This window comes from Henckelia pumila, chromosome 4, assembly GCF_033568475.1.
Source record: "Henckelia pumila isolate YLH828 chromosome 4, ASM3356847v2, whole genome shotgun sequence".
Classification (NCBI taxonomy): Eukaryota; Viridiplantae; Streptophyta; class Magnoliopsida; order Lamiales; family Gesneriaceae; genus Henckelia; species Henckelia pumila.
Window position 1 is genome coordinate 10,895,776 of NC_133123.1, and position 20,513 is coordinate 10,916,288.

The following is a 20,513-nucleotide window of genomic DNA, read 5'->3' on the forward strand; positions in this document are numbered from 1 at the left end:
CGATTTCCGCTTACTGCGGGTTAATTTTCTAATTTATTTAGGTTGATTTAGTTACTTTATTTGCTTGAGACAAGAACATCTCGAGTCCATGCTCAACTCAAGTCTCGTCGGTTGTGCGGACAATTTCCTTCTTTAGTATTATAATTTGATCTAATTTGATATCTGAATTCTGATGTACTTATACTCAAAAAAAAAAAAATTAAAATATCAAAGCTTTGAATAATAAGACTAATAGTTAATATGGAAAAGTATATATAAGTTAAGATTTTGGAGGATCAATCAAAATCTTGTATATAAAGAAATATATATAAGGGTATATTTGTCAAATAATTAAATAAAAATATGAAATGGAGTGTGATTAATACTTTTTAAAGTGTAAATAACACTTCCCTTGAATAAAATATACAAACTAAAATGGTGTTATTTTTGGCCAAAATATTTCTCTTTTTAACAACATAGTTTTCGGAATTTTGTATAATTTTAATTTACAAATTATATATATATATATATATATAAAGTTTCTTTTAAGTGCCCACCTATCATGCTCACTATCATGCCCACCAATGATGTGGCACTATTCTATTGGATATGATAAAGATGTGGTCCAATAGAATAGTGACACATCATTGGTGGGCATGATAGGTGGACACTTGAAAAAAACTTTATATATATATATATATATATATATATAGACACACACGCACAAAGATTATGGAAATATACATAAAAACTACGGAATTATATATTTGTATATAAATATATTTAAATATTTATACGTAATTAAACATTGATATATAATTTACAGAATGATGTTTATATGTTTATATATATATATATATATATATATATATATATATATATATATATATAGAGTTTCTTTCACCTGTCCACCTATCATGCTCACCAATGACGTGGCATTATTTTATTGGACCTATAATTTATCACATCTTTATCACATCCAATTAAATAGTGTCACATCATTGGTGGGCATGGTAGTGGGCATGATAGGTGGGCAGCTGAAAAAAACTAAAAATTTATTGTATATTGTTTGATTTGATTACCAATTAAATTAAATATGTTTAATTTATTTCAAACAAATAACATCAAGTTAATATAATTTAGTAAATGAAGATAATTTATTTATTTTTTTGAAAAACGGTATAATTAATACGTGAACAAAAAAAAAATATTTCCATCTAGAACTTTATCAAATTTTTTATTGTATTTTGAAATTTTTTAATTAATTGAAATAAAATTAAAAATAATTTTAAAATTAAAACTAAAGTATGAGATAATTATAATCGGTTAATTATAAGTATATCTTTATTTATATTTAATACTAGATGATTACTTTGATTACTCATATGAACTTTCGATAGAACGAGATATAAATATAAACATATTAAAAATTTACAATTAAAGTAAAATTGTACAAATTTTGATTTTATGTCCTATTAAATTAAAATATCAAAGCGCCAATGAGGTCTTGGCCTAGTGGTCAAGATTGAGGCTCTGAGACCTCTTGGTCTCAGATTCGATTTCCGCTTACTGCTGGTTAATTTTTCTAATTTATTTAGGTTGATTTAGTTACATTATTTGCTTGAGACAAGAACATCTCGAGTCCATGCTCAACTCAAGTCTCGTCGGTTGTGCGGACAATTTTCTTCTTTAGTGTTATAATTTGATCTAATTTGATATCTGAATTCTGATGTACTTATACTAAAAAAAAAATTTAAAATATCAAAGCTTTGAATAATAAGACTAATAGTTAATATGGAAAAGTATATATAAGTTAAGATTTTGGAGGATCAATCAAAATCTTGTATATAAAGAAATATATATAAGGGTATATTTGTCAAATAATTAAATAAAAATATGAAATGGAGTGTTTTTAACACTCTTTAAAGTGTAAATAACACTTCCCTTGAATAAAATATACAAACTAAAATGGTGTTATTTTTGGCCAAAATATTTCTCTTATTAACAACATAGTTTTCGGAATTTTGTATAATTTTTATTTACAAATTATATATATATATACACACAAAAATTATGAAAATATACATAAAAACTACGGAATTATATATTTGTATATAAATATATTTAAATATTCATACGTAATTAAACATTGATATATAATTTACGGAATGATGTTTATATGTTTATATATATATATATATATATATATATATATATATATATATATATATATATATATATATATATAGAGAGAGTTTCTTTCACCTGTCCACCAATGACTTGACATTATTCTATTGGACCTACAATTTATCACATCCAATAAAATAGTGTCAAATCATTGGTGGACATGGTAGTGGGCATGATAGGTGGGCAGCTGAAAATTACTATATATATATATATATAGTTTTTTTCAGCTGGCCAACCATTTCTGCTCAATTCGTCCCTATATATATAAATTTTCAGCTGCCCAACCAATGATGTCCAACTCATCCCCGACAACTAAAACCCGGTAGTGGGTTTTAGTGATACAAAATTTTTTAAAAAAAAACAACTAAAACCCGGTAGCGGGTTTTAGTGGTCGGGAACGAGTTGGGCAGGAATGGTTGGGCAGCTGAAAATTACTATATATATATATATATATATATATATATATATATATATTTATATATGTATATATATTTATGTTTACATTTATATTTTGAATCTTTGGATTTTTTTAAATAATTCATGATTTTCAAATTTGTTTTGAAAACAAATATTGTAAATGTATATAAAAAGATGCAAAGATTATAAAAGTTTTAATGTATATATATGTATATAAAAAGATGCAAAGATTATACAATTTTTAATTAAATGAATATTGCGATTTAAGTATGAAATTTTTTGTTTTTGTTTTTGGAAATACGATTTTGTCGAAAATTTGCCAAAAATGGCAAAAACTCAAGTTATTATATATATATATAGATTTAGGTAGTGTTTGAGAGAATTTCTGAGAAGAACTCATCAGCTTTTACTTTACAAAATTTCACAAAATTTCAATATTTTGTGAAGGAAGAAGTGAAAAATGCTTCATAGAAGCTCTTCCAAACACTAACTTAGAAAGCAACAATTTATGATAATGATTTTTAGTTTCGAAAGTTCATCAGAAGAACATAGAGATCAAGTTGGGGAAGCATGTCATATTTGCTAAAGAGATTTTACCCTCTTCTAAAAGTGAGGAACAAATATGTTGAATACAAAGATGATAACAGTTCAGTTCCTGTTGAATGATATATATACTTGATGATGCGTTTCATTGGATAAACCTTATGATAAAATTATATTATAATAATCAAAATCTTGACAAAATTATAGCATAAGAACGTAAAGATTAACCCAGCATAAAATCCCCCTTTAATTTATATAATATAAAGAAAGAAAGGAATGAATCTCTACAGGTTGTAAATGAGCATCACTAGCCTCTAAATGAACTTATCTAATCTCCAAGATTTTTTTGAGCCCGGAGGCCTGAAGTTTTCAAGCTGCAGATTAGAGCTTGAACGAATCTCGTTCAATACTGAATCACCTTTTTCTGATTTGATGATCTCCAAGACACCTCCAAGAACTTCACCCGCAAGCCCGATTTCTACGAGTCGTCCTTGCTCCTCTCCACCTTCATATATCAAACGCCCAATTGCAGAAAGTGCGACAATGTTTTCCAATATAACTTGTGCAAGAACACGACTTAGAAACTCTGCTGCTCTAGGGGCATCGTGTACAGCATCCTCCAGGACAGAGAGAACAGATTCAAACCTGTTCGAGTATGAATATTAATTCAGACAAAGTAACATACTAATGCGCTGTTTTAGTCAAAGTAAACTCGATGTAGCAAATACCCTTTGATGAGCTGATCCTTGTTTAACGTGCCATCTTGACGTTTTACGAGGCTAATAAGCAGCTTTGTCAAGAGATCTCTTTCCATGTCTCTTCTCTCAAAAGAATCGGTGACCCAGATAGATATCATAGATGGATAAAAGCTGGGGGTATTCAGATCCTTGATGCATAAAGCAACTTCATTTTCGTCTCTTGCACTGGGAAAAAAAATGAAAACAGATTTTAAAGTTATTCCGTATCAGTGCATAGAGATATCTGCAGTAATTTTCCATATTAAAGCCAATAGAGTAAACGTCCTCGGAACAATATTTCAAAGCTCAAACCACCAACGAAAACCATGATAAACTCTGGTGGCCAAACATAGTTGTAGGTAAAATGCAATCCCTTCGTCATCTGAATCACCTCTCCACGACACTTACAACATGATAAAATACTTGAATAGAATCTTTCATAAAGCTCCAATTCATCATCCAAGAACGATTTTCAAACATCATAAACTGCAGTTGCACTATAGCTGACCGTGCAGCTTATTTTTCATGGAACTATTCGCTAGTGTATTAAAAAGATTGACACATCGCACTCAGTCCATACCCTTTCATAAACTAGTTTCTCGAGGAGAAAATCAATAATCCAATAACAAAGGTTGGCAACCAACTCAATGCTTTTTTTCCAGAAAACACCCTGGAATCGAAGATCATAGAAACAAGAATATTTGAACTTTCGAGGAACATGGAAACACTGGACAACCACAAGACATCAAGAAAAAAATAACTGTAGAACTCCTTAATGTATAGATAAAAATAAAAACTCAATTATCCAGTAATGTAGAAAAGGGATAAAGTAATTTGAAAATGATAAAGATTACTGGCTTCCAATTGATTGAAAGCGAATGTGGAGAGGTGAAATTAAATTATTAATTTTCCCTTCTTGCAGTTACAAACATGGGAAGAATAAGGGAGAGTGGGAAAGTTAAATGAAAATGTCAATTTTATTCTTTGTAAAATAGTTTTTTACTGATGAAAGCAAGGACAAATCTGGAAATTCATGTGAAAATACCAAAGCAGTTCTTCTAACCACCTCTTACATAATAATAGTAGTAGATAATAAGCATAGTGGAGACATGGTCATACCTGTAGAACTCCTTAATTGCAGCCAAGGACTTGTCCCGCAGGCGCTCTTCCGGCCACACTGTTTCTGAAGATACGTCATGCATACTTAAGGGGGGTAAACCACGACTAGGTGGAGAAGCAGGAAGAGATCTATCAAAGCCATGATCTGTATTTCTAATTTCTCTATTCCCATAGGCAACTTTTTGCTCTGGGGGAAGTGACAGGTCATAATTGGGCGGAGCAGCAAACATATCTGGCATATATCTTGGTGTGAAATCCTCTCTTTGGCCATAACGATCTGGCATGGAATTGAATCCATTCAGACCAGGTCCCATCCTCCTTGCATCTCCAGGATTCAGCATCTCAGGCAACGGAATACTAGGTGCTGATTGCTGCCCCCTGAAAGACATTCCCCTTGCAAGACCACCTTGAGGCCCAAGAGTTATAGGTTCATCCCCGAGAGGTCTCTGAGACAGAGGAACAGACATTGTCCTACTCTCAAGGGAATGCCTCTCCTCCGTCCTAACATCCTGAGAACCATAACCCCGTGTCTGAGGTTGGACAGCACGAAAGCCGCTCATCTGGGCATTTGGAGAAGGCAACATACTAGGAGTTCGAGGAGCAAAATCAACAGGTGGGCCCCGTCTGACAGAGCTACCCATACTCGGAACACGGCCTAGCCTACTAGCTTGTGCCTGCCTCTCTTGAGCAGCGTCTCTGTGTACCTCCTCAATTTTTTTTGGACCTTCAACCTTCCTCCTCTGCTGCCACCTGTTCTTTCTAAGATCAATAACATCTTTAAGCATGAACCTTACCCTAGATGACAACTTCATATTGTTTGACAGCTTAGCCATAATGTCAAAATAGGCATCCATGTGTTCCTTTGCTTTAGGATGATCTATCATCTCACCAATAGTGCTCATCAATTTGCACAGCGCTTCGATATTTTCCTCATCAGGAGCCTGATACTGACCCAACAACTTATTAATGCACTCATGCATTATCCTTGCAGTTAACATTTTTTTCTTGTACAGCTCTCCAATTAGTCTAATATTACCCAACATGCGTCTCCGTGCTTGGAGTCTCTTCACTTCTCTCTCTTCTGCTGTAAGCATATTTTCACCTTCTTCTTCTACTTTATTTGCCTCCTCTTCCTCTCTTTCTCCCCTCTCAAATTCCTCTTGACATTTGTTCAGCAGCAGAGTTTTGAAAGTGATTGTTTCATTCTCCACTTTCAAATTAGGTAAATCTGCTGCAAGGTGAAAACAGAAGTTGGCATACATTTCGCAAAAGGTGGGCTCCATCAGAGCTTTATCAAAAATCTGGGAGATCACCCCCGACAAAGTGACAAAATTGTCAATGTTCACTTGTTTCACTTGCTCGAACAGCTTCTCAAAGTTTTGTGGCGTAAGCTTGTTCAAGATGGATTTTAACTGCCTCTGTTTTGCTTCTTCCTCATCAGTGATCTTACCAATCTCATACTTTTTGTCAGCTTTGTGCATGACTTGTAGTGGAGTCTGAGGAGAAGGAATCAAACCCTTCTGGAAACTAGTTCCTCGTTGCCATCGGTCAGAATCGGAGTTATTTCTTTGCAGACCTCCCTGGGGACCAAGGGGCTGAATTGGCCCGGAGAGAATGGGCCCAGAATAGTGGACCGTTGTCTGACCCCGTTGATTCCTCGGAACACCATAATTGCCTCCCTGACTATTTCGAAACCCGGCAACATTACCCACATTACCAACATCTACCCGCGTATCTCCTCTACCTGACACAAGGGGTCCGGGAAATTTATTCCATTTGTCCTCGTCCCCCAAATCACTTCCACGACGATCCAACCTCGACCCTCCAGTTGGCCTATCAATATTTCGTCCAGGACTGTGGTGTGGCTCACGTGAAAATTGGACATTAGGTGCCATCAATGCAACCGCAATATCAGAAGCAATTTCAAATCCTTCTGGGAGATCAGTACATTGCTCTGCAAATTTGAACAGGAAATCTCGAGAGTACCGTGTTATCACCAATCCTCCGCCATCTATATCATCGCTCTGAATTCCATTATTTGATGTTTCTAACTGTGGAGTAGGGATTTCGGCAGCATTTTCCCAGTCATCTGGCTCAACTCTGATCAGAGCAGGTTTCTCAGTTAACGAGGCATTTTGGTCAGGTACATCAACAGATGTCAGCTTGATGCCAGAACTTAAAATGTTTTCTAAATCCTCTGGGAGCATCGCATTTTCTTTCTTTTCCTCAGGACCTTTGTAAGCCATATAAATATCAGAACTCGTACCGGCAGCTTCTGCTTTTCTGTACAACTCTTTCTTTTTCCTCTTAACTTTGGGCACAACACTTTTTTGCACATTTGTATCTGACAAGATTTTCTCATTGGGGATAACTGGAGAAGAAGAAACCGTGCCATAACTATTTGAGTCATTGTCTTCATTTTCATACATCAAAGCACCTTCAAGAGATGTGACTAAACCAGGGGAAGACTCCAGATCCACCGCAGCAGGCCTTGTGTTAATGTTCTCAGGCATGCGTAAAGGCATATCTGACAATTTAATATTAATATCTTGTGAAGATAAACTGTTCACAGACGCAGAATTCTCAACACTTTCACAATATGCTGCTTGAGTAGACTCAAATACATGATCATCCGCTTTGGTATCATCATAGCAGCAAACTGAAGGCTCTTCTGTCTTTTGCTTTGCCCCTTCCAATAAACCATCTGTGGTAGATGCAACCTCCTGCAATAATCTCTCCTCTATTTTACAAATTTCTGATGATTCTAAAGAAAGAAGTTTCTTTGATGCATCCAAACTATTCTGATCAGTGAGCAACAATGTCTTCTCCTTTCCACAATCCGTGTCAGGTTTTAACTGTCTGCTGCTTATGTGTGAGGTGCCTATACTCCTAGGTGTGTCGCTGGTTTTCCTTTCTGCAGTACCTTCACTCGAACAATTGGAAGCCTCAGAAGACGCAACTACAGTTGTTGACAACAATTCCTTCACAGGTTCAGATACAATATCAGTTCTCCGTGAAGAAGATTTAGCTTCTACAGCTCCAGTTTCTGAAAGTAGAGGAGGATACTTTGAATGAGAGTTTGATTGCCAGCTGACCTGAAAGTGAGTTTATAATTATGCTAACAAGGTAAGATAAACTTGCTCAATGTGCACCACTACATATAACTAGACAGTAAACTGCAAACAAAATACCTGATCCTGGTGGCTCTTGTTGTCTGATTTTTTATGTTCATCTTTTATGGGATCAGGCACAACTACTCCATCACCTGATTCCTCAGCCAAGGTGGTTGACTTTGATGCAAAACCCTCAGCAGCAGCAAATGTAACAACCGAAGTGGTGGGCACATTAGCCTCTACATCAACAGAACCTGATGCCCGCTCAGATGTCAATGATGTTCCTGCTCCAGGCTTTGACTCTGGCAAAACACCAGAAGCTGAGGATCCAATTTCTGTTTGTGGCCAGGCCGAATCATCCAGGTGCGACTTTGAAGTCTTCAAAGACTGCGCCTTTCCAACGGATAAAGAACTTGTAGGTTGTAATACCTCTTTCTCCCCATGAGGGTCAATGGCTGGCTTCATAGTTACCTGCAGAAAATGATGTAAAAAGGTCGTGATATCTTTAAAACCTGACTCTATCCAAATTGATTGTGTCCACATCTGAGTCATGTTTTTTTTAAAAGGCTAATGTGACAATACAACAAAAATAGTCTCACACAAAGCAATAACCTGATTATAAAATTTCGGTGGCTGAGAAGTGGGCGGAACCTGAGTACTATTAGGAGGAACAGAGCCAGCAGCAGGAAAATAGAAAGAAGTGGCATTGTAAGGATTGGGATAAAAATTCATTGGGTGATTGGGAGGAAACGATGGAATATGCTGTGATTGAGGCGTCACGTTAGAATGTGACCTTGGACCAGGTGAGCCATCAAGCCTCAACTCTTCATGAGTGTCTGGATGAGTGATCTTCACGGTTTTACGAGAACTGTTATATTTGACAGCCTGCTGCTGAGGAAACTGTGGGACCATATTCATTCCCAAGTTTCCCAACTGAGAAGGTAACTGAGGACCCATTTGTGATGGAAAGTTCAAGGCCTGTCCCTGATGCATCATTCCTTGAGCCTGCAGTGGATGTGGCAGAAGACTTGAAACAAACATTGGCTGCTGCACTGATGGGTTACCCAGTGGTAAGGGCATAGACATAGGCATCGGCAATTGCATTGATGTTCCTGACATAGACTGAGATTGAATTTGTGGATTGGGACCGCCGAATTGAACAGTTACTTGTGGCTGGTGATATTGTAGCTGCATGGGCATGCCGGTTACAGAGAGTGCAGAAGGCTTCTGAGTTTGAGCCATGGGTGGTGAAACAGAAACTTGAGTTTCCCTCCTAGACATGGACACTGGCTGAGATTCACCAGCATTAGATTGGTCAAAAGTCCCAGCATCCTTCTTTGTCGGAAGCTGTTTGGGTATGGATGAAATTGGTTTTGCAGGAGTCGCAGTCCTTAAAGATTGATGCCGGAGCTGTCAGAAAATAATCATCCGGTCAGCAATTGAACTTAACAGAATAACTGATGTTATTGACACATTTTGCAAGCAAATTATGTGATATAAATAGCAGGCCCACTAACAAACAAATAGAAGTTGCTGGTAGGTAGCTCAAAATCTTGTCATGCTCAGGTAAAATTAGATACAAAGAAGATATCATGAATCGCTGCTACAACTGGAAAACCACCAATCATCGGAATCCTTAAAGGTTGATTCTAAGGCGAAGTTTTTCTCTCTGTATTTCAAAAAAATTAGTGAGAGAACAATAAATCTCTGCTGAAGCTACATTGACAACTAGATGCATTTTCCCCTCCAAGAAAGTACAGTAAAATATCTTTATCTTCTCACATAACATATTATTCATTACATTTTGTCCATTCAATCCAAGCAGGATGTCAAAAAATTGAAATTAGCCTAATATTATACAGCATCCAAAACAACTACATGCTTCATCAAAGTACGAAATTTCGATGGCAGAAAAGGGAAGTATCCAGCTCTCTCATCTATTAAACTTTTGGATTGTAGAGACAACAAACCTGATCCTTTTTTTGCTCATCCAAATTTGGTGGTGCAGAGCTTGTTCGAGCAGGTATCTATAAACAAATCAGAACAAAAACCTTGTGTTTCAGGGGCTAGAAGTAAAGAAAAATGGGGTGGGAGACATCACGTGATTCTTTGTACTTCATGCAAATGAGACGTACCTGCACGCCATTCATAAAACCAGGACTAATGGATCCAAACTGCAAGGGAAATGACCTTGATGCATCTCCTGGAGCTGGAAAATAGGAGAAGGGTAAATATTGTCGATCTCACTATTGTCCAGAAATCACTATCTTTATCGCATTGGGATATCAGTAAATAACTGTTTGAAAAAAAAAATCAACATATTAAACTATTTAAAATCAATTGTCATACATTTTGCAGGTGTAGTAGGGGCCTGGGGTTCAGAACTAATAGTAGAAGGATTGAATGACTGAGCTGCAACAGAAATATCAGAAGATGGAGGCCTTGGAACAACTTGGTTGAGTTGTTGAGGTGTAGCACCCATAGGATCGACACTGGAAGCTGAATTGGTAACTGGTGCATCAGACAATCCTAAATCAAGTCACAAAAATATGCGTAATCAAAAAACAAACCTGAAAACATAATATGAAGGAAGATCTGTAGAAATAGATAAGTATTGTGTAAATTTTTGCTGATGTTTTGATCTTTGATAGGATAAGTTATTTGTTTTGTTTTGAAAGGATAAATTAACATGTTACTTAGGTAGAGTAATATTTTATCTCTCTTATATTTTGTCATAAGGTTCTCTTGTACGTCGATCTCTTTTTCTCCCTAGCCTTCTACATCGTTCCACTGTGTCTACTGAGTCGCAGAAGTCGTCCGACCCTTCTGGTGAGAATGTCCGGAAAATCTTCTGGGTCCCTCACTCTTTCCACGAAATGAAGTATCTTCTCTCCAAGTTACCACCCATCGTCTAATCGGCCACAACAACTACAAGTGGGCTCATTCTGTTAAGATAGTGATATGTGGTTGTGGGAAATTAGGGTTCACTGGTGAGCGTGGGTTGCAGAAAATTCCACCGTTTGAGCATGGCTTCTCAATTTACTAGAGCCAGACGTTAGATGGTTCAAAATAGCAAACGAAGTCTGGGATGCTGCCCTCATATGTAATCCGATCTCGGAAAATCCTCGCAAATCTTTGAGGTACGATCCAGATTGAAGGAACTGAAAGAGGGATCTAATTCAGTCACGCAATATTTCTCCTGACCTTAAGGATTTGTGGCAAGAGTTGGACCTCTTTCTTGAAAAAAAACAGGAATTTAATTTCTTGATGGGGATGAACTGTGACCTTAATGATGTTCGAAGGAGTGTTGTTGCAAGGGACCTTTTCCCGTCGGCTGAGGGTGCGGTTGCTGAAGTTAGACATGAGGAAATGCGCCGTAAAGTGATGCTCCCTGAAGTTTCTCATACTACTGTCCCTGAAATGTCCGTCTTGGTCTCAAATAAATTTGCTAATCAAGTAAGGAGCAAAGGTAAACAACCTTGGTGCGACTCCCCCAACATACCAAAGACAAGTGTTGGGAAATCCATGGCAAACCAGCCAAATGGCAGCCCCATAGAAAATTCGATGATTATGTTTTTCAGGCCCAATCAGCCCAGGAACAGCCTGCTGCCTCTGGTAATTTCAGAGCCATTCACAAAGAAACAAATAGAGCAAATCGAGGAATACTGCCATCTTCTTTGACAATCGTCTTTAAATCTTTCATCTACTGTAGGATTGTGCTCTTTAACACAATCTGGTACAATACACTCTGCTCTTAGTGCTTGTTCCAATCAATCTTGGATTATTGATACCGGAGCTTCCGATCACACGACCACATCTAGTTTCTTTTGTAATTATACTCTATGTTTTGGTAATACAATTAGATTGCTGATTGTACTTCAACTCTTGTCACTGGTATTGGCAATGGTCGAGTTTCAAACGATATTTTACTCAAATCTGCCATTCATTAATCACTAACCTGTAATCTCATTTCCACACTGAGGATAATAGGCGTGTGGCTAAATTTGTACCTTCCCGTTGTCTTTTTCAAAACCCACTATTGGAGAGGACAACTGGCAGCGCTAAGACTCACAATGACCTTTATTACCTTGAAACTAGTCCATCCTCAATTCGTCAATATCTTATGAGTTATGTCAAGTGTTAATTCTACCTTTGATTTGAATTCTAGGAAATAATGTTGTAGCACCATAGGCTAGGACATCCAAGTTTTTCGTATTTAAAGCGTTTGTTTCCTTCGTTATTCATTATTATTATTATTAATAAAAGTATTTATTTGCTTGATTGTGAAACATGTCAACTGACAAAACATACTCGTGTTTCTTTTTCTCCAAAACCATATACCCCGTCGTGCCCATTTTCCTTTCACAGTGATGTATGTATGCAATCTTCAATAACCACACATCATGGCAAAGGTTAGTTTTTAACTTTTACTGACGGTCACACACAAGTTAAATGGGTTTATCTTCTCAATCATAAGTCCGTTGCAGGCACAACCTTCAAAAATTTCTACAAAATGCTTCAGACCCAATTTCATTTCAAGATTCGTACATTGCCAACCAAAAATGGCAAGGACTACTTCAATAACATTCTTAGGGAGTATTTGGCACTCACACTCCACAACAAAATGACCTAACAAAAAATTGTCACCTGTTAAAAATTGCACCTGCCCTCATGTTCACAATGAATATCCAAAATATCTATAGGTAGATGCGATTCTTTCAGCTGCTTTTCTCATTAATCGTCTACCCAGCCAATCACCACAATTCCAAGCACCCTTATCTCTGCTCACTAAACATTTTCCACACAACTCTACATCCCAACATCTTTCACTTAAAACCTTTGGATGCACATCCTTTGTCCATGTTCATGCTCACAATCGAAGTAATTTGATCCCCGAGCTATCGAAAAGGCCTTTATTGGCTACTGTCCCACGACGAAGGACTACCTTTGTTACTGTACCCCCAAAAAAGAAAAAAATATGTATGTCATGTGATGTCACCTTTTTCTAGAATACAACTTTTTCTCAACTTCACTTCAGGGGGAAAATTCGGATAAATCTTGTCGGGACGTTCCTACTTCCTCCCCTTCTTGTTATTAATTTAAACACTACTACGGTTCTTGTTCCTAATTCCACAAAAATCAATGACACCATCTCATCAGATCAAACCCCAATATCTGAAACAGGGGCTCATAGCACATCAAAAGATACAAGTCTACTCCAGATGAAGAAAACTTCAAGAACATAAAGACATTGTGAAACTCAATCAAAGCCAAGAGCACGAACCAATAGCGGATCCTCAATCAGGTATCACTCTCAATCTCAGTTTACCCATAGCATTTCAGAAGGGTGTTAGATCTTGTAAACAACATCCCATTTCCAATTTTGCCTCGTATTTGAGTCTTTCTCCTTCATTTCGTGTTTTACCTTGAAATTTTCTTGTGCAAACATTCCCAGGTCAATCCAAGAGGCTCTGAATGTTCCTAAGCGGAAATCTGAGATGCTAGAGGAAATGTGTGCCTTGAAACAAAATAATATGTGAATTTTGTTAGAATCACCACACATAAGGAATATAGTGTGCTACAAATGGGTGTTTACAGTCAAGTACAAGGGGGATGGCTCAATTGAGATGCACAAGGCTCGACTTATGGCATTGATTACCGCAAAACGTTCGCCCTCTATTGCTAAACTCAATACAGTGAAAATCCTCTAATCATTGGCAGTAAATCTTGGCTGGCCACAACATCAACTAGATATAAAAAATTCATTTCTTATTGGTGAACCTGACAAAGAAGTTTGTATGAGTCTGTTCCCTGGATTTAAAGTAGAAGATCATAAGGTTTGCAAACTCAACAAGTCCCTCTACGAACTGAAACAATCCCAACGTACTTGATTCGATAGAGTTTCCAAGGCCATAAAAAGGTTTGGATATAGTCAAGGACAAGCCGATCATACGGTTTTTGTCAGGCACTCTCTTGCAAAGGAAAATCACCATCATCATGGTATATGTAGATGATATCATCATCATGGTATATGTAGATGATATCATCATCACTGGAGATGACAATCAAGAAATGGAGAATCTCATGCTAATGATGGCCAAAGAGTTCGAAGTCAAAAACCTTGGAGCATTGAGGTACTTCTTGGGTATGGAAATTGCTACCAGTAAAAAAAGTATCTCTGGACTGTATCCCAACAAAAGTACAGTTTAGACCTGTTGTTGGAGGAAACTGACATGCTAGGTTGCAAGCCAAGTATGACTCCTATTGAGTTGGGGAATAAAAGCAAAATGTTTGAAGGATAACCAACGGATATAGAATGATATCAACGACTCGTGGAGAAACTCATTTATCTGGCATCTACTCGACATGAAATTGCATTTGCAGTAGAAAGAGGTCTATTTTTTTGCAAAAAAATGCAAAAAAATGATGATCGAAGTGTGGAAGCACACACTTGGTTAGTGGTGGCAAGAAGTAGTGCGAAAGTTGAGTTTAGAGACATGGCACACAGAGTATGTGAACCTATATGGAATAAGACAAGTAATAAAGGAAGTGAAAATTGAGTACAAAGATCCTATGCATCTCTATTGTGACAAAAAATAAACCATAAGCATAGCTCACAATCCAGTACATCATAAACGAACAAAGCATGTAGAAGTAGATCAACACTTAATTAAGGAAAAGTTAGATGAACGGATTATCACAATGGAACATGTATTCACGTCTCACCAAAACGGCTGTAAAAACAAACTCTAGAATTCCTTGTCTGCAAGCTTGGTCTCATTAACATATACAAGCGGGGAGCAATGAAATAAATAAATATTGAGTAATATTTGTTGATGTTTGATTCGGTCTTTGAGAGGATAACTTATTTGATTTGTTTTGACGGGATAAATTAATACATTAACTTAGGTAGGAAAATATCTTTTATCTCTCATTCTTTTTAATTTGATTTACTCAATATATATTATTGAAAGGTGTGCACCTTATGAAAAATACAAAAGAGAAACTTTCCATTCTCTTTTTTCAAGATAAAAAATTCTGTTAGTGGCAGATTAATATTGATCTTGTCTTTTATCTGAAAATTTGTGTTTCTCTTATAAAAAAAAAAATTTGTGTTTCAGATGGTTTTTGTTTTTCCCCAACAACTATTCTGCCTCTATTCCCTCCACTTTTTCAAATAACTTTTAGAAGCCACCAACACTAATCACATAAATCTTAAAAGTATTATCCAATCACTGCATCAAAAATGTTTTCTTCTCGCCTCCCATTCTCTTACATCCCTCAATCTAGAGAAAGTGACAGGCTAAACTTAAATCACTTGTGTCTGCAAAAGATAGCTACAAAAAAATGTGTCACACAACCATTGTTGTTTCAGGCAAGCCTTGGGATCTAGGCTATCCAGATGCATGTTACTGCACCCAGAGATACCCCAGGTGCTCTAACATTAAAGAGGATTACGCCTACATGACAAAGTGCAGAATCCAGCTGGGCTACAAAGCTAGACATCCCAGGTGCAACCTTTTGTGCCCTATAATTTTTTTTTTGCGGACAAAAATTAATGCTATTATATATTTGGGGCAAATATCATGGGTTACATCTTTCAACACATCCATCGCTGGAGTGAAAAAAACCCAAATTTTTCACGCACAAAAAAAAAATCCTCCTTATCCTTTGATGTAATTGTGTACTGAAGGAATCCCAATGTATATATTTGCGCGTGAGAAAGAAATCCTATGTGACCTCTGATGTAATTTATTTTGAAGGAATCTGATCACCCTAAATCAACTTCTTCCAACCAAAACATATCCTCCAGCAATGATGATGGGAAGCAAGCTTCGGAAGGATTTATCAGCACTTTCTTAGGTATTTTGGGGTGATTCTTATTCTTTTCTTTCATTTACTTTTAAGGTAATTACAATCATTCTATTGACTAAAATTTTTTACTTTATTGTTTAATCATCATTTTGGCAAGTTATTAAGGTTTTATTAGCTGAAATTATGACTTCAAAGGCAAATATTTAATGTTTATGTCTGAAAAGCCGAGTTTATCGCTAATGATCACAATTTGGTGGCTTAAATACGGATTTAGAACATATATCCATAGTTCATGAGATTTTTCAATCATTTGATTATGGTGGAATTTAATTGAGAAGAGTTTGATATATGTATTTTTATACATATCAATTTTTCACTTCATTGTGCCTTGACTTTGAAAGGTGTATGCTTTGGGCTCTCCTAGACCCCTCGGCACCTGGGTGTCACTTGTGTCCTCAATAACTATGCATACATTCAATTTTTAATTGAATGTTTTGGACAATTTTGTATTCAACATCCAAATTTAAGCTTATGTGCATAAATAGGGTTCCTCGAGAACTAATCAAAAGCATCTCAAGCCTCCCAAAGAGAGGGTTAAACAAATACAAATGGTAGAAAGCAAACAACTCACTGTAGGCCGGCTGCTGTTTATGAACATCATTCTGCAGCGCCTGTGATGTATATGAATTACTAGAAACCGTACTCACATTCGGGCTTCTTGGCGTTGACTGCACTCCTGGTGCATTGCCATTATATTTCTTAACACTGCATGTCACAAAACAACACACGAAAGCAATTCACTATCCATCATCGATCAATCAATTCACGCATAACCACGTGCATGAACAAAAACAAGTCGTAAATGAGTGGGGAAAAAAACCCTAATCTGGTGTTTAATGATATGAAAAGCGTACCCACGATTAGAAGAATTTAAGGGGGCGGAGGAGGTACCACCACCACCCTTGCTGGAGACGCTCCCGGAAAATTGGCGCTGCTGCTGATTGAAGCCTCCAGATCGACCTGTTTTCTTGTGTTGCGTAGACTCAATCCTGTCAGCCCTTGATTGATTATGGGACATAAATCCTAATCTTCAGGGGGGAAAAAATCGCCGCTTTCCCAGAAAATCTCAGTAAATCTGTTACCCTACACAGATCCACCGATCAATCAAAGTCATCAAAACCTATAATTTCACGCACGCAAAAGCGGGGAAAAGAGGGGAAATAATCTAGACGGCGGTTAATTAATTAATGAAAAGATTGCGTTTTGGTGCAGATTATACTAAAATTACCTGAAATGTAGAACGTCGAATTAGGGTTTACTCGTGGGGAGAGATGAATGGCGGGAACAACGACCGATATCCACAGAGCAAAATCAAAAATGTGAAGGAAGAAGACGAAGAAAACCGTGTCGAGAACAAGTGATTAAAAAGTACAGAGATTAAAATCCTAGTCCTAGTGGAAAACTAAGGTAACCATATCTGTCATTGTTTCCATGAATATGTGATCCGATACTTTTTAATGACTACTATGTAACCATAGTTAGCGTAAACCCCCATGTATTAATAACCATGTGCGAGTAAATCCTATTGAACAAATTTGTACATGTCACATAAATTGTATTAGTATTAGGCAAATATATAGGTTTGCCGATAATTGAATCATCAATTATTGGTTAAACACTCATCTATTTTAACAAGTCGGAAACATCCGACACTGTATTGATGGTTGATTAACGACGACTTTTTAAAGCGATGTGATTTTTTAAATGATTTTTCCACATTAAGTATATAACATCTTTGAAACGACCCGACTCTTTTGAAATAAACATGTGCGGAAATTTTTTTTTTTTTATACTACTGAATATCTACTGAGTAAGAGAAATGCACATATATGCCCATACATATATGCACATCAATAAAATGGCTTTAAGGAAAATACTAGCTCAATTAACATGCATCATTAAATAAACTAATTAAATAAATACTAACCTAATTAAATGATCAACATGAAACCTAAACTAACAGTCTGAGTCATGCACTGTAATAATTAAATAAAACAATCGTATACAGACCACTGAACAATAATAAACAAATATCATGTTTAAAATATTTCATGACTAACTTAATTAAATGCAACACCTGAAATAAACTAGTTAAATGAATATTAATGCCAACCACCGAACACGAAGCAGCCTTCCATGAACCCTAATCTGTGCAGAAAAACGGGCAGCCATGGTTCAGTTCGAACCAGACCAATCCTAGCCCATTCCAGCCCATGTCTGACCCTACCACTCGACCCTAGGGACCCCAAGGGACCCCTCTAACCATGGACCAGCAGCCCACCTAGCCATGGACATGAAAAACGTGAGTCATGATGCAAACCTTCAAGAACAAGATGCATAGATAGGAAACTGTGATGTTTTCTGAACTTTCTTGATATGAAACGAAGCACTCACACACACACATGATATTACACTAATATGGATCGAAAAAGTGAGAAAGAATCATGCCTTTCACCGTAGATATGGATTTAACACGTGTAGGACGGACTTCGGGACGACGGGACGACTTTGGCTTGCTTGGGACCTTGAAAACCGATCTACTATTGAGTTTTAGGGCTGAAGATCAACTGGAGAAGATGATGAATAGTTGGGGTGGCGGCTGGGAGCTTGGAGGCGTGGGGTTTGGGTAGTTTAGGGTTGTAATTTAGGATTTATAATGTGTAATATAATTAAAACAATTAATGAATGTTATATATATATAATATACAACTTAAAAAAACCCTAATTAAATATACATAAGATAATTTAGCTCAAAATCCCGAAAATACAATTTAGGGAATTTTTAAAGATACATAAAAGTCATTATTTTGGCTTAATTTGGATAAAAACGGGTCCTATAATTAAATAAATTAAATACTAAATATTTTGGGGAAATATAACTCAAAATAATATTTTTGGGCTCATAAAAGACTCATAAAATAATTTAGGTAGAAAGTTGTCATCTCGTCCGTCCACGGTCCCGTCTACGCGCTAAAATAATCAAACTTTCATAAATCACTTAAAATTACTATTTATGGGTTAAACACTTAAAATTAAATTTAAAACATGCACAAATAATTCACATAATTTATTTAACCCATAAATCTAAAATATAAATAAATAATTTCCCTAATTATGCATGCGAATTTACGTATTTTAAATACCGGGTGTTACAATTCTCCCCCCCCCCCCCTTAATTTGAATTTCGTCCTCGAAATTAGGCTGTTCAAACCCTAAAACGGAGTCTCTACCACCCAATTGATCCAATCCACAAACACCTAACTAATTCCCAAGTGTTAATATCCAAAAACTCATGCTTCCGCTGCGCACTTTGATAATCCAAAATAAATAAATCATAAAACACTAGGGATGAGGCGTACCGGTAAGCAAGGGGGTATCTAGTTCAGCTTCTCCCGCCTGCAACAAGAACACTCTCCCTGCAGTGTTCTTCTTCTTCTTTGGGCAATCGGACATCTTGTGCCCTGGATCTTTGCAGTGAAAACAGACTCCTGCTCCTAAGAGACATGGCCCTGCGTGCATCTTCTGGCACTTAGGACAAGAGGGATATCTTCCAAGAGTAAAGGCCCCGTCCGAATACTGTTGTCCCTGCTGATGTGGTCTCTGGTGGTTCGGGCCCTGAGACGGCCCATTAAACTGCTTCTTCGCAGGGGGCTGCGAAGATGGTTGCTGATAACTCGGCTGAAACTGCCTCTTACTGTGCTGTTCCCGAATGATGTATTTCCTGCCCTCCTCTGAACGCAACGCCCTGCTGACTGCCGCCTCATAGGTAGTGACATCCAACATACGTACATCATGCTTGATGTCAGCCCGTAATCCATCCACAAACTGTCGAAGCTTCTCTGGAGCACTCCCCGCAATAAGAGGTACAAAACGGCAACCTCTCTCAAACAATGTGATGTACTCCACAACAGATCTGTCCCCCTGACGAAGACTCATGAACTCACGGATCATGCGGTTACGCACATCCTCAGTGAAATACTTGGCGAAGAACATACGTCTGAACTCAATCCAATTCAGAGTAGGTAGGTTAACGCCCCTGACAGCGCCTTCCCACCATGAAGCTGCATCACCTCTCATCATGTACACTGCGCATCTGACCCTGTCTGTATCAGTGATCCCCATGTAATCGAAGATCGTCTCCAAGGATCGAATCCAACCCTCTGCTATGAGCGGATCCGTAGTACCTGTGAACTCCTTGGGTCCCTTCTTCTGGAACCTTTCAGCCACGTCCTCATCATGAGAAAGCCTAGGACATGCGGCTTGCTGCTGTAGCAGAGCAGTGATCCCTGCCATCATGTTAGCATTGGCCTGCTCCAATGCTGTAAGTGGTGGTGGAGGTGGAGGTGGTGGAGGATTATCACGTCTGTTCACCGGTCTCGGAGGCATTCTGCACCACCCTAATTTTTCTTACGTAAATCGCCATGCATAACTAAGTATTTTTTTTTTTTTTAAAAAAAAATTTTGCTAACATAAACTCTTAGGTCTTACACATGCTACTACTAAAGCATATTAAAAATAATTAAAACTTACAGACCGTTGGCGT

The 20,513-nt window shown here is 37.2% G+C and overlaps 1 protein-coding gene across 3 annotated transcripts; it reads right to left on the reverse strand.

The window, feature by feature from the left end:
• Positions 1 to 3,318: 3,318 nt before the first annotated feature.
• On the reverse strand, positions 3,319 to 17,427 carry LOC140866311 (eukaryotic translation initiation factor 4G-like). Of its 3 annotated transcripts, none has more exons than XM_073271284.1 (11): positions 17,199 to 17,427; positions 16,825 to 17,053; positions 16,542 to 16,675; positions 10,445 to 10,606; positions 10,231 to 10,304; positions 10,066 to 10,122; positions 8,708 to 9,505; positions 8,174 to 8,566; positions 4,983 to 8,077; positions 3,855 to 4,049; positions 3,319 to 3,771 (listed from the first exon to the last, which is right to left on the reverse strand). In XM_073271284.1, the coding sequence occupies exons 2-11, from the start codon at positions 16,986 to 16,988 to the stop codon at positions 3,441 to 3,443; spliced, it is 5,403 nt and encodes a 1,800-aa protein (XP_073127385.1). In that variant the 5' UTR covers positions 16,989 to 17,053; positions 17,199 to 17,427; the 3' UTR covers positions 3,319 to 3,440. The 3 variants fall into 3 exon arrangements, with proteins under 3 accessions (XP_073127385.1, XP_073127386.1, XP_073127384.1); XM_073271285.1 differs by having other exon boundaries at positions 8,747 to 9,505; positions 10,445 to 10,624; XM_073271283.1 differs by having other exon boundaries at positions 10,445 to 10,624; positions 17,199 to 17,426.
• Between the last annotated feature and the right edge of the window lie 3,086 nt (positions 17,428 to 20,513).

Coding starts and splice junctions, on each gene's coding strand:
- LOC140866311 (XM_073271283.1), bottom strand. CDS start 16,988: ATGTCCCATAATCAATCAAGGGCTGACAGGATTGAGTCTACGCAACAC. Junction 10,123..10,230: donor GTTTTATGAATGGCGTGCAG/GTACGTCTCATT, acceptor ATTTGTTTATAG/ATACCTGCTCGAACAAGCTC. Junction 3,772..3,854: donor AAGGATCAGCTCATCAAAGG/GTATTTGCTACA, acceptor ATACTCGAACAG/GTTTGAATCTGTTCTCTCTG.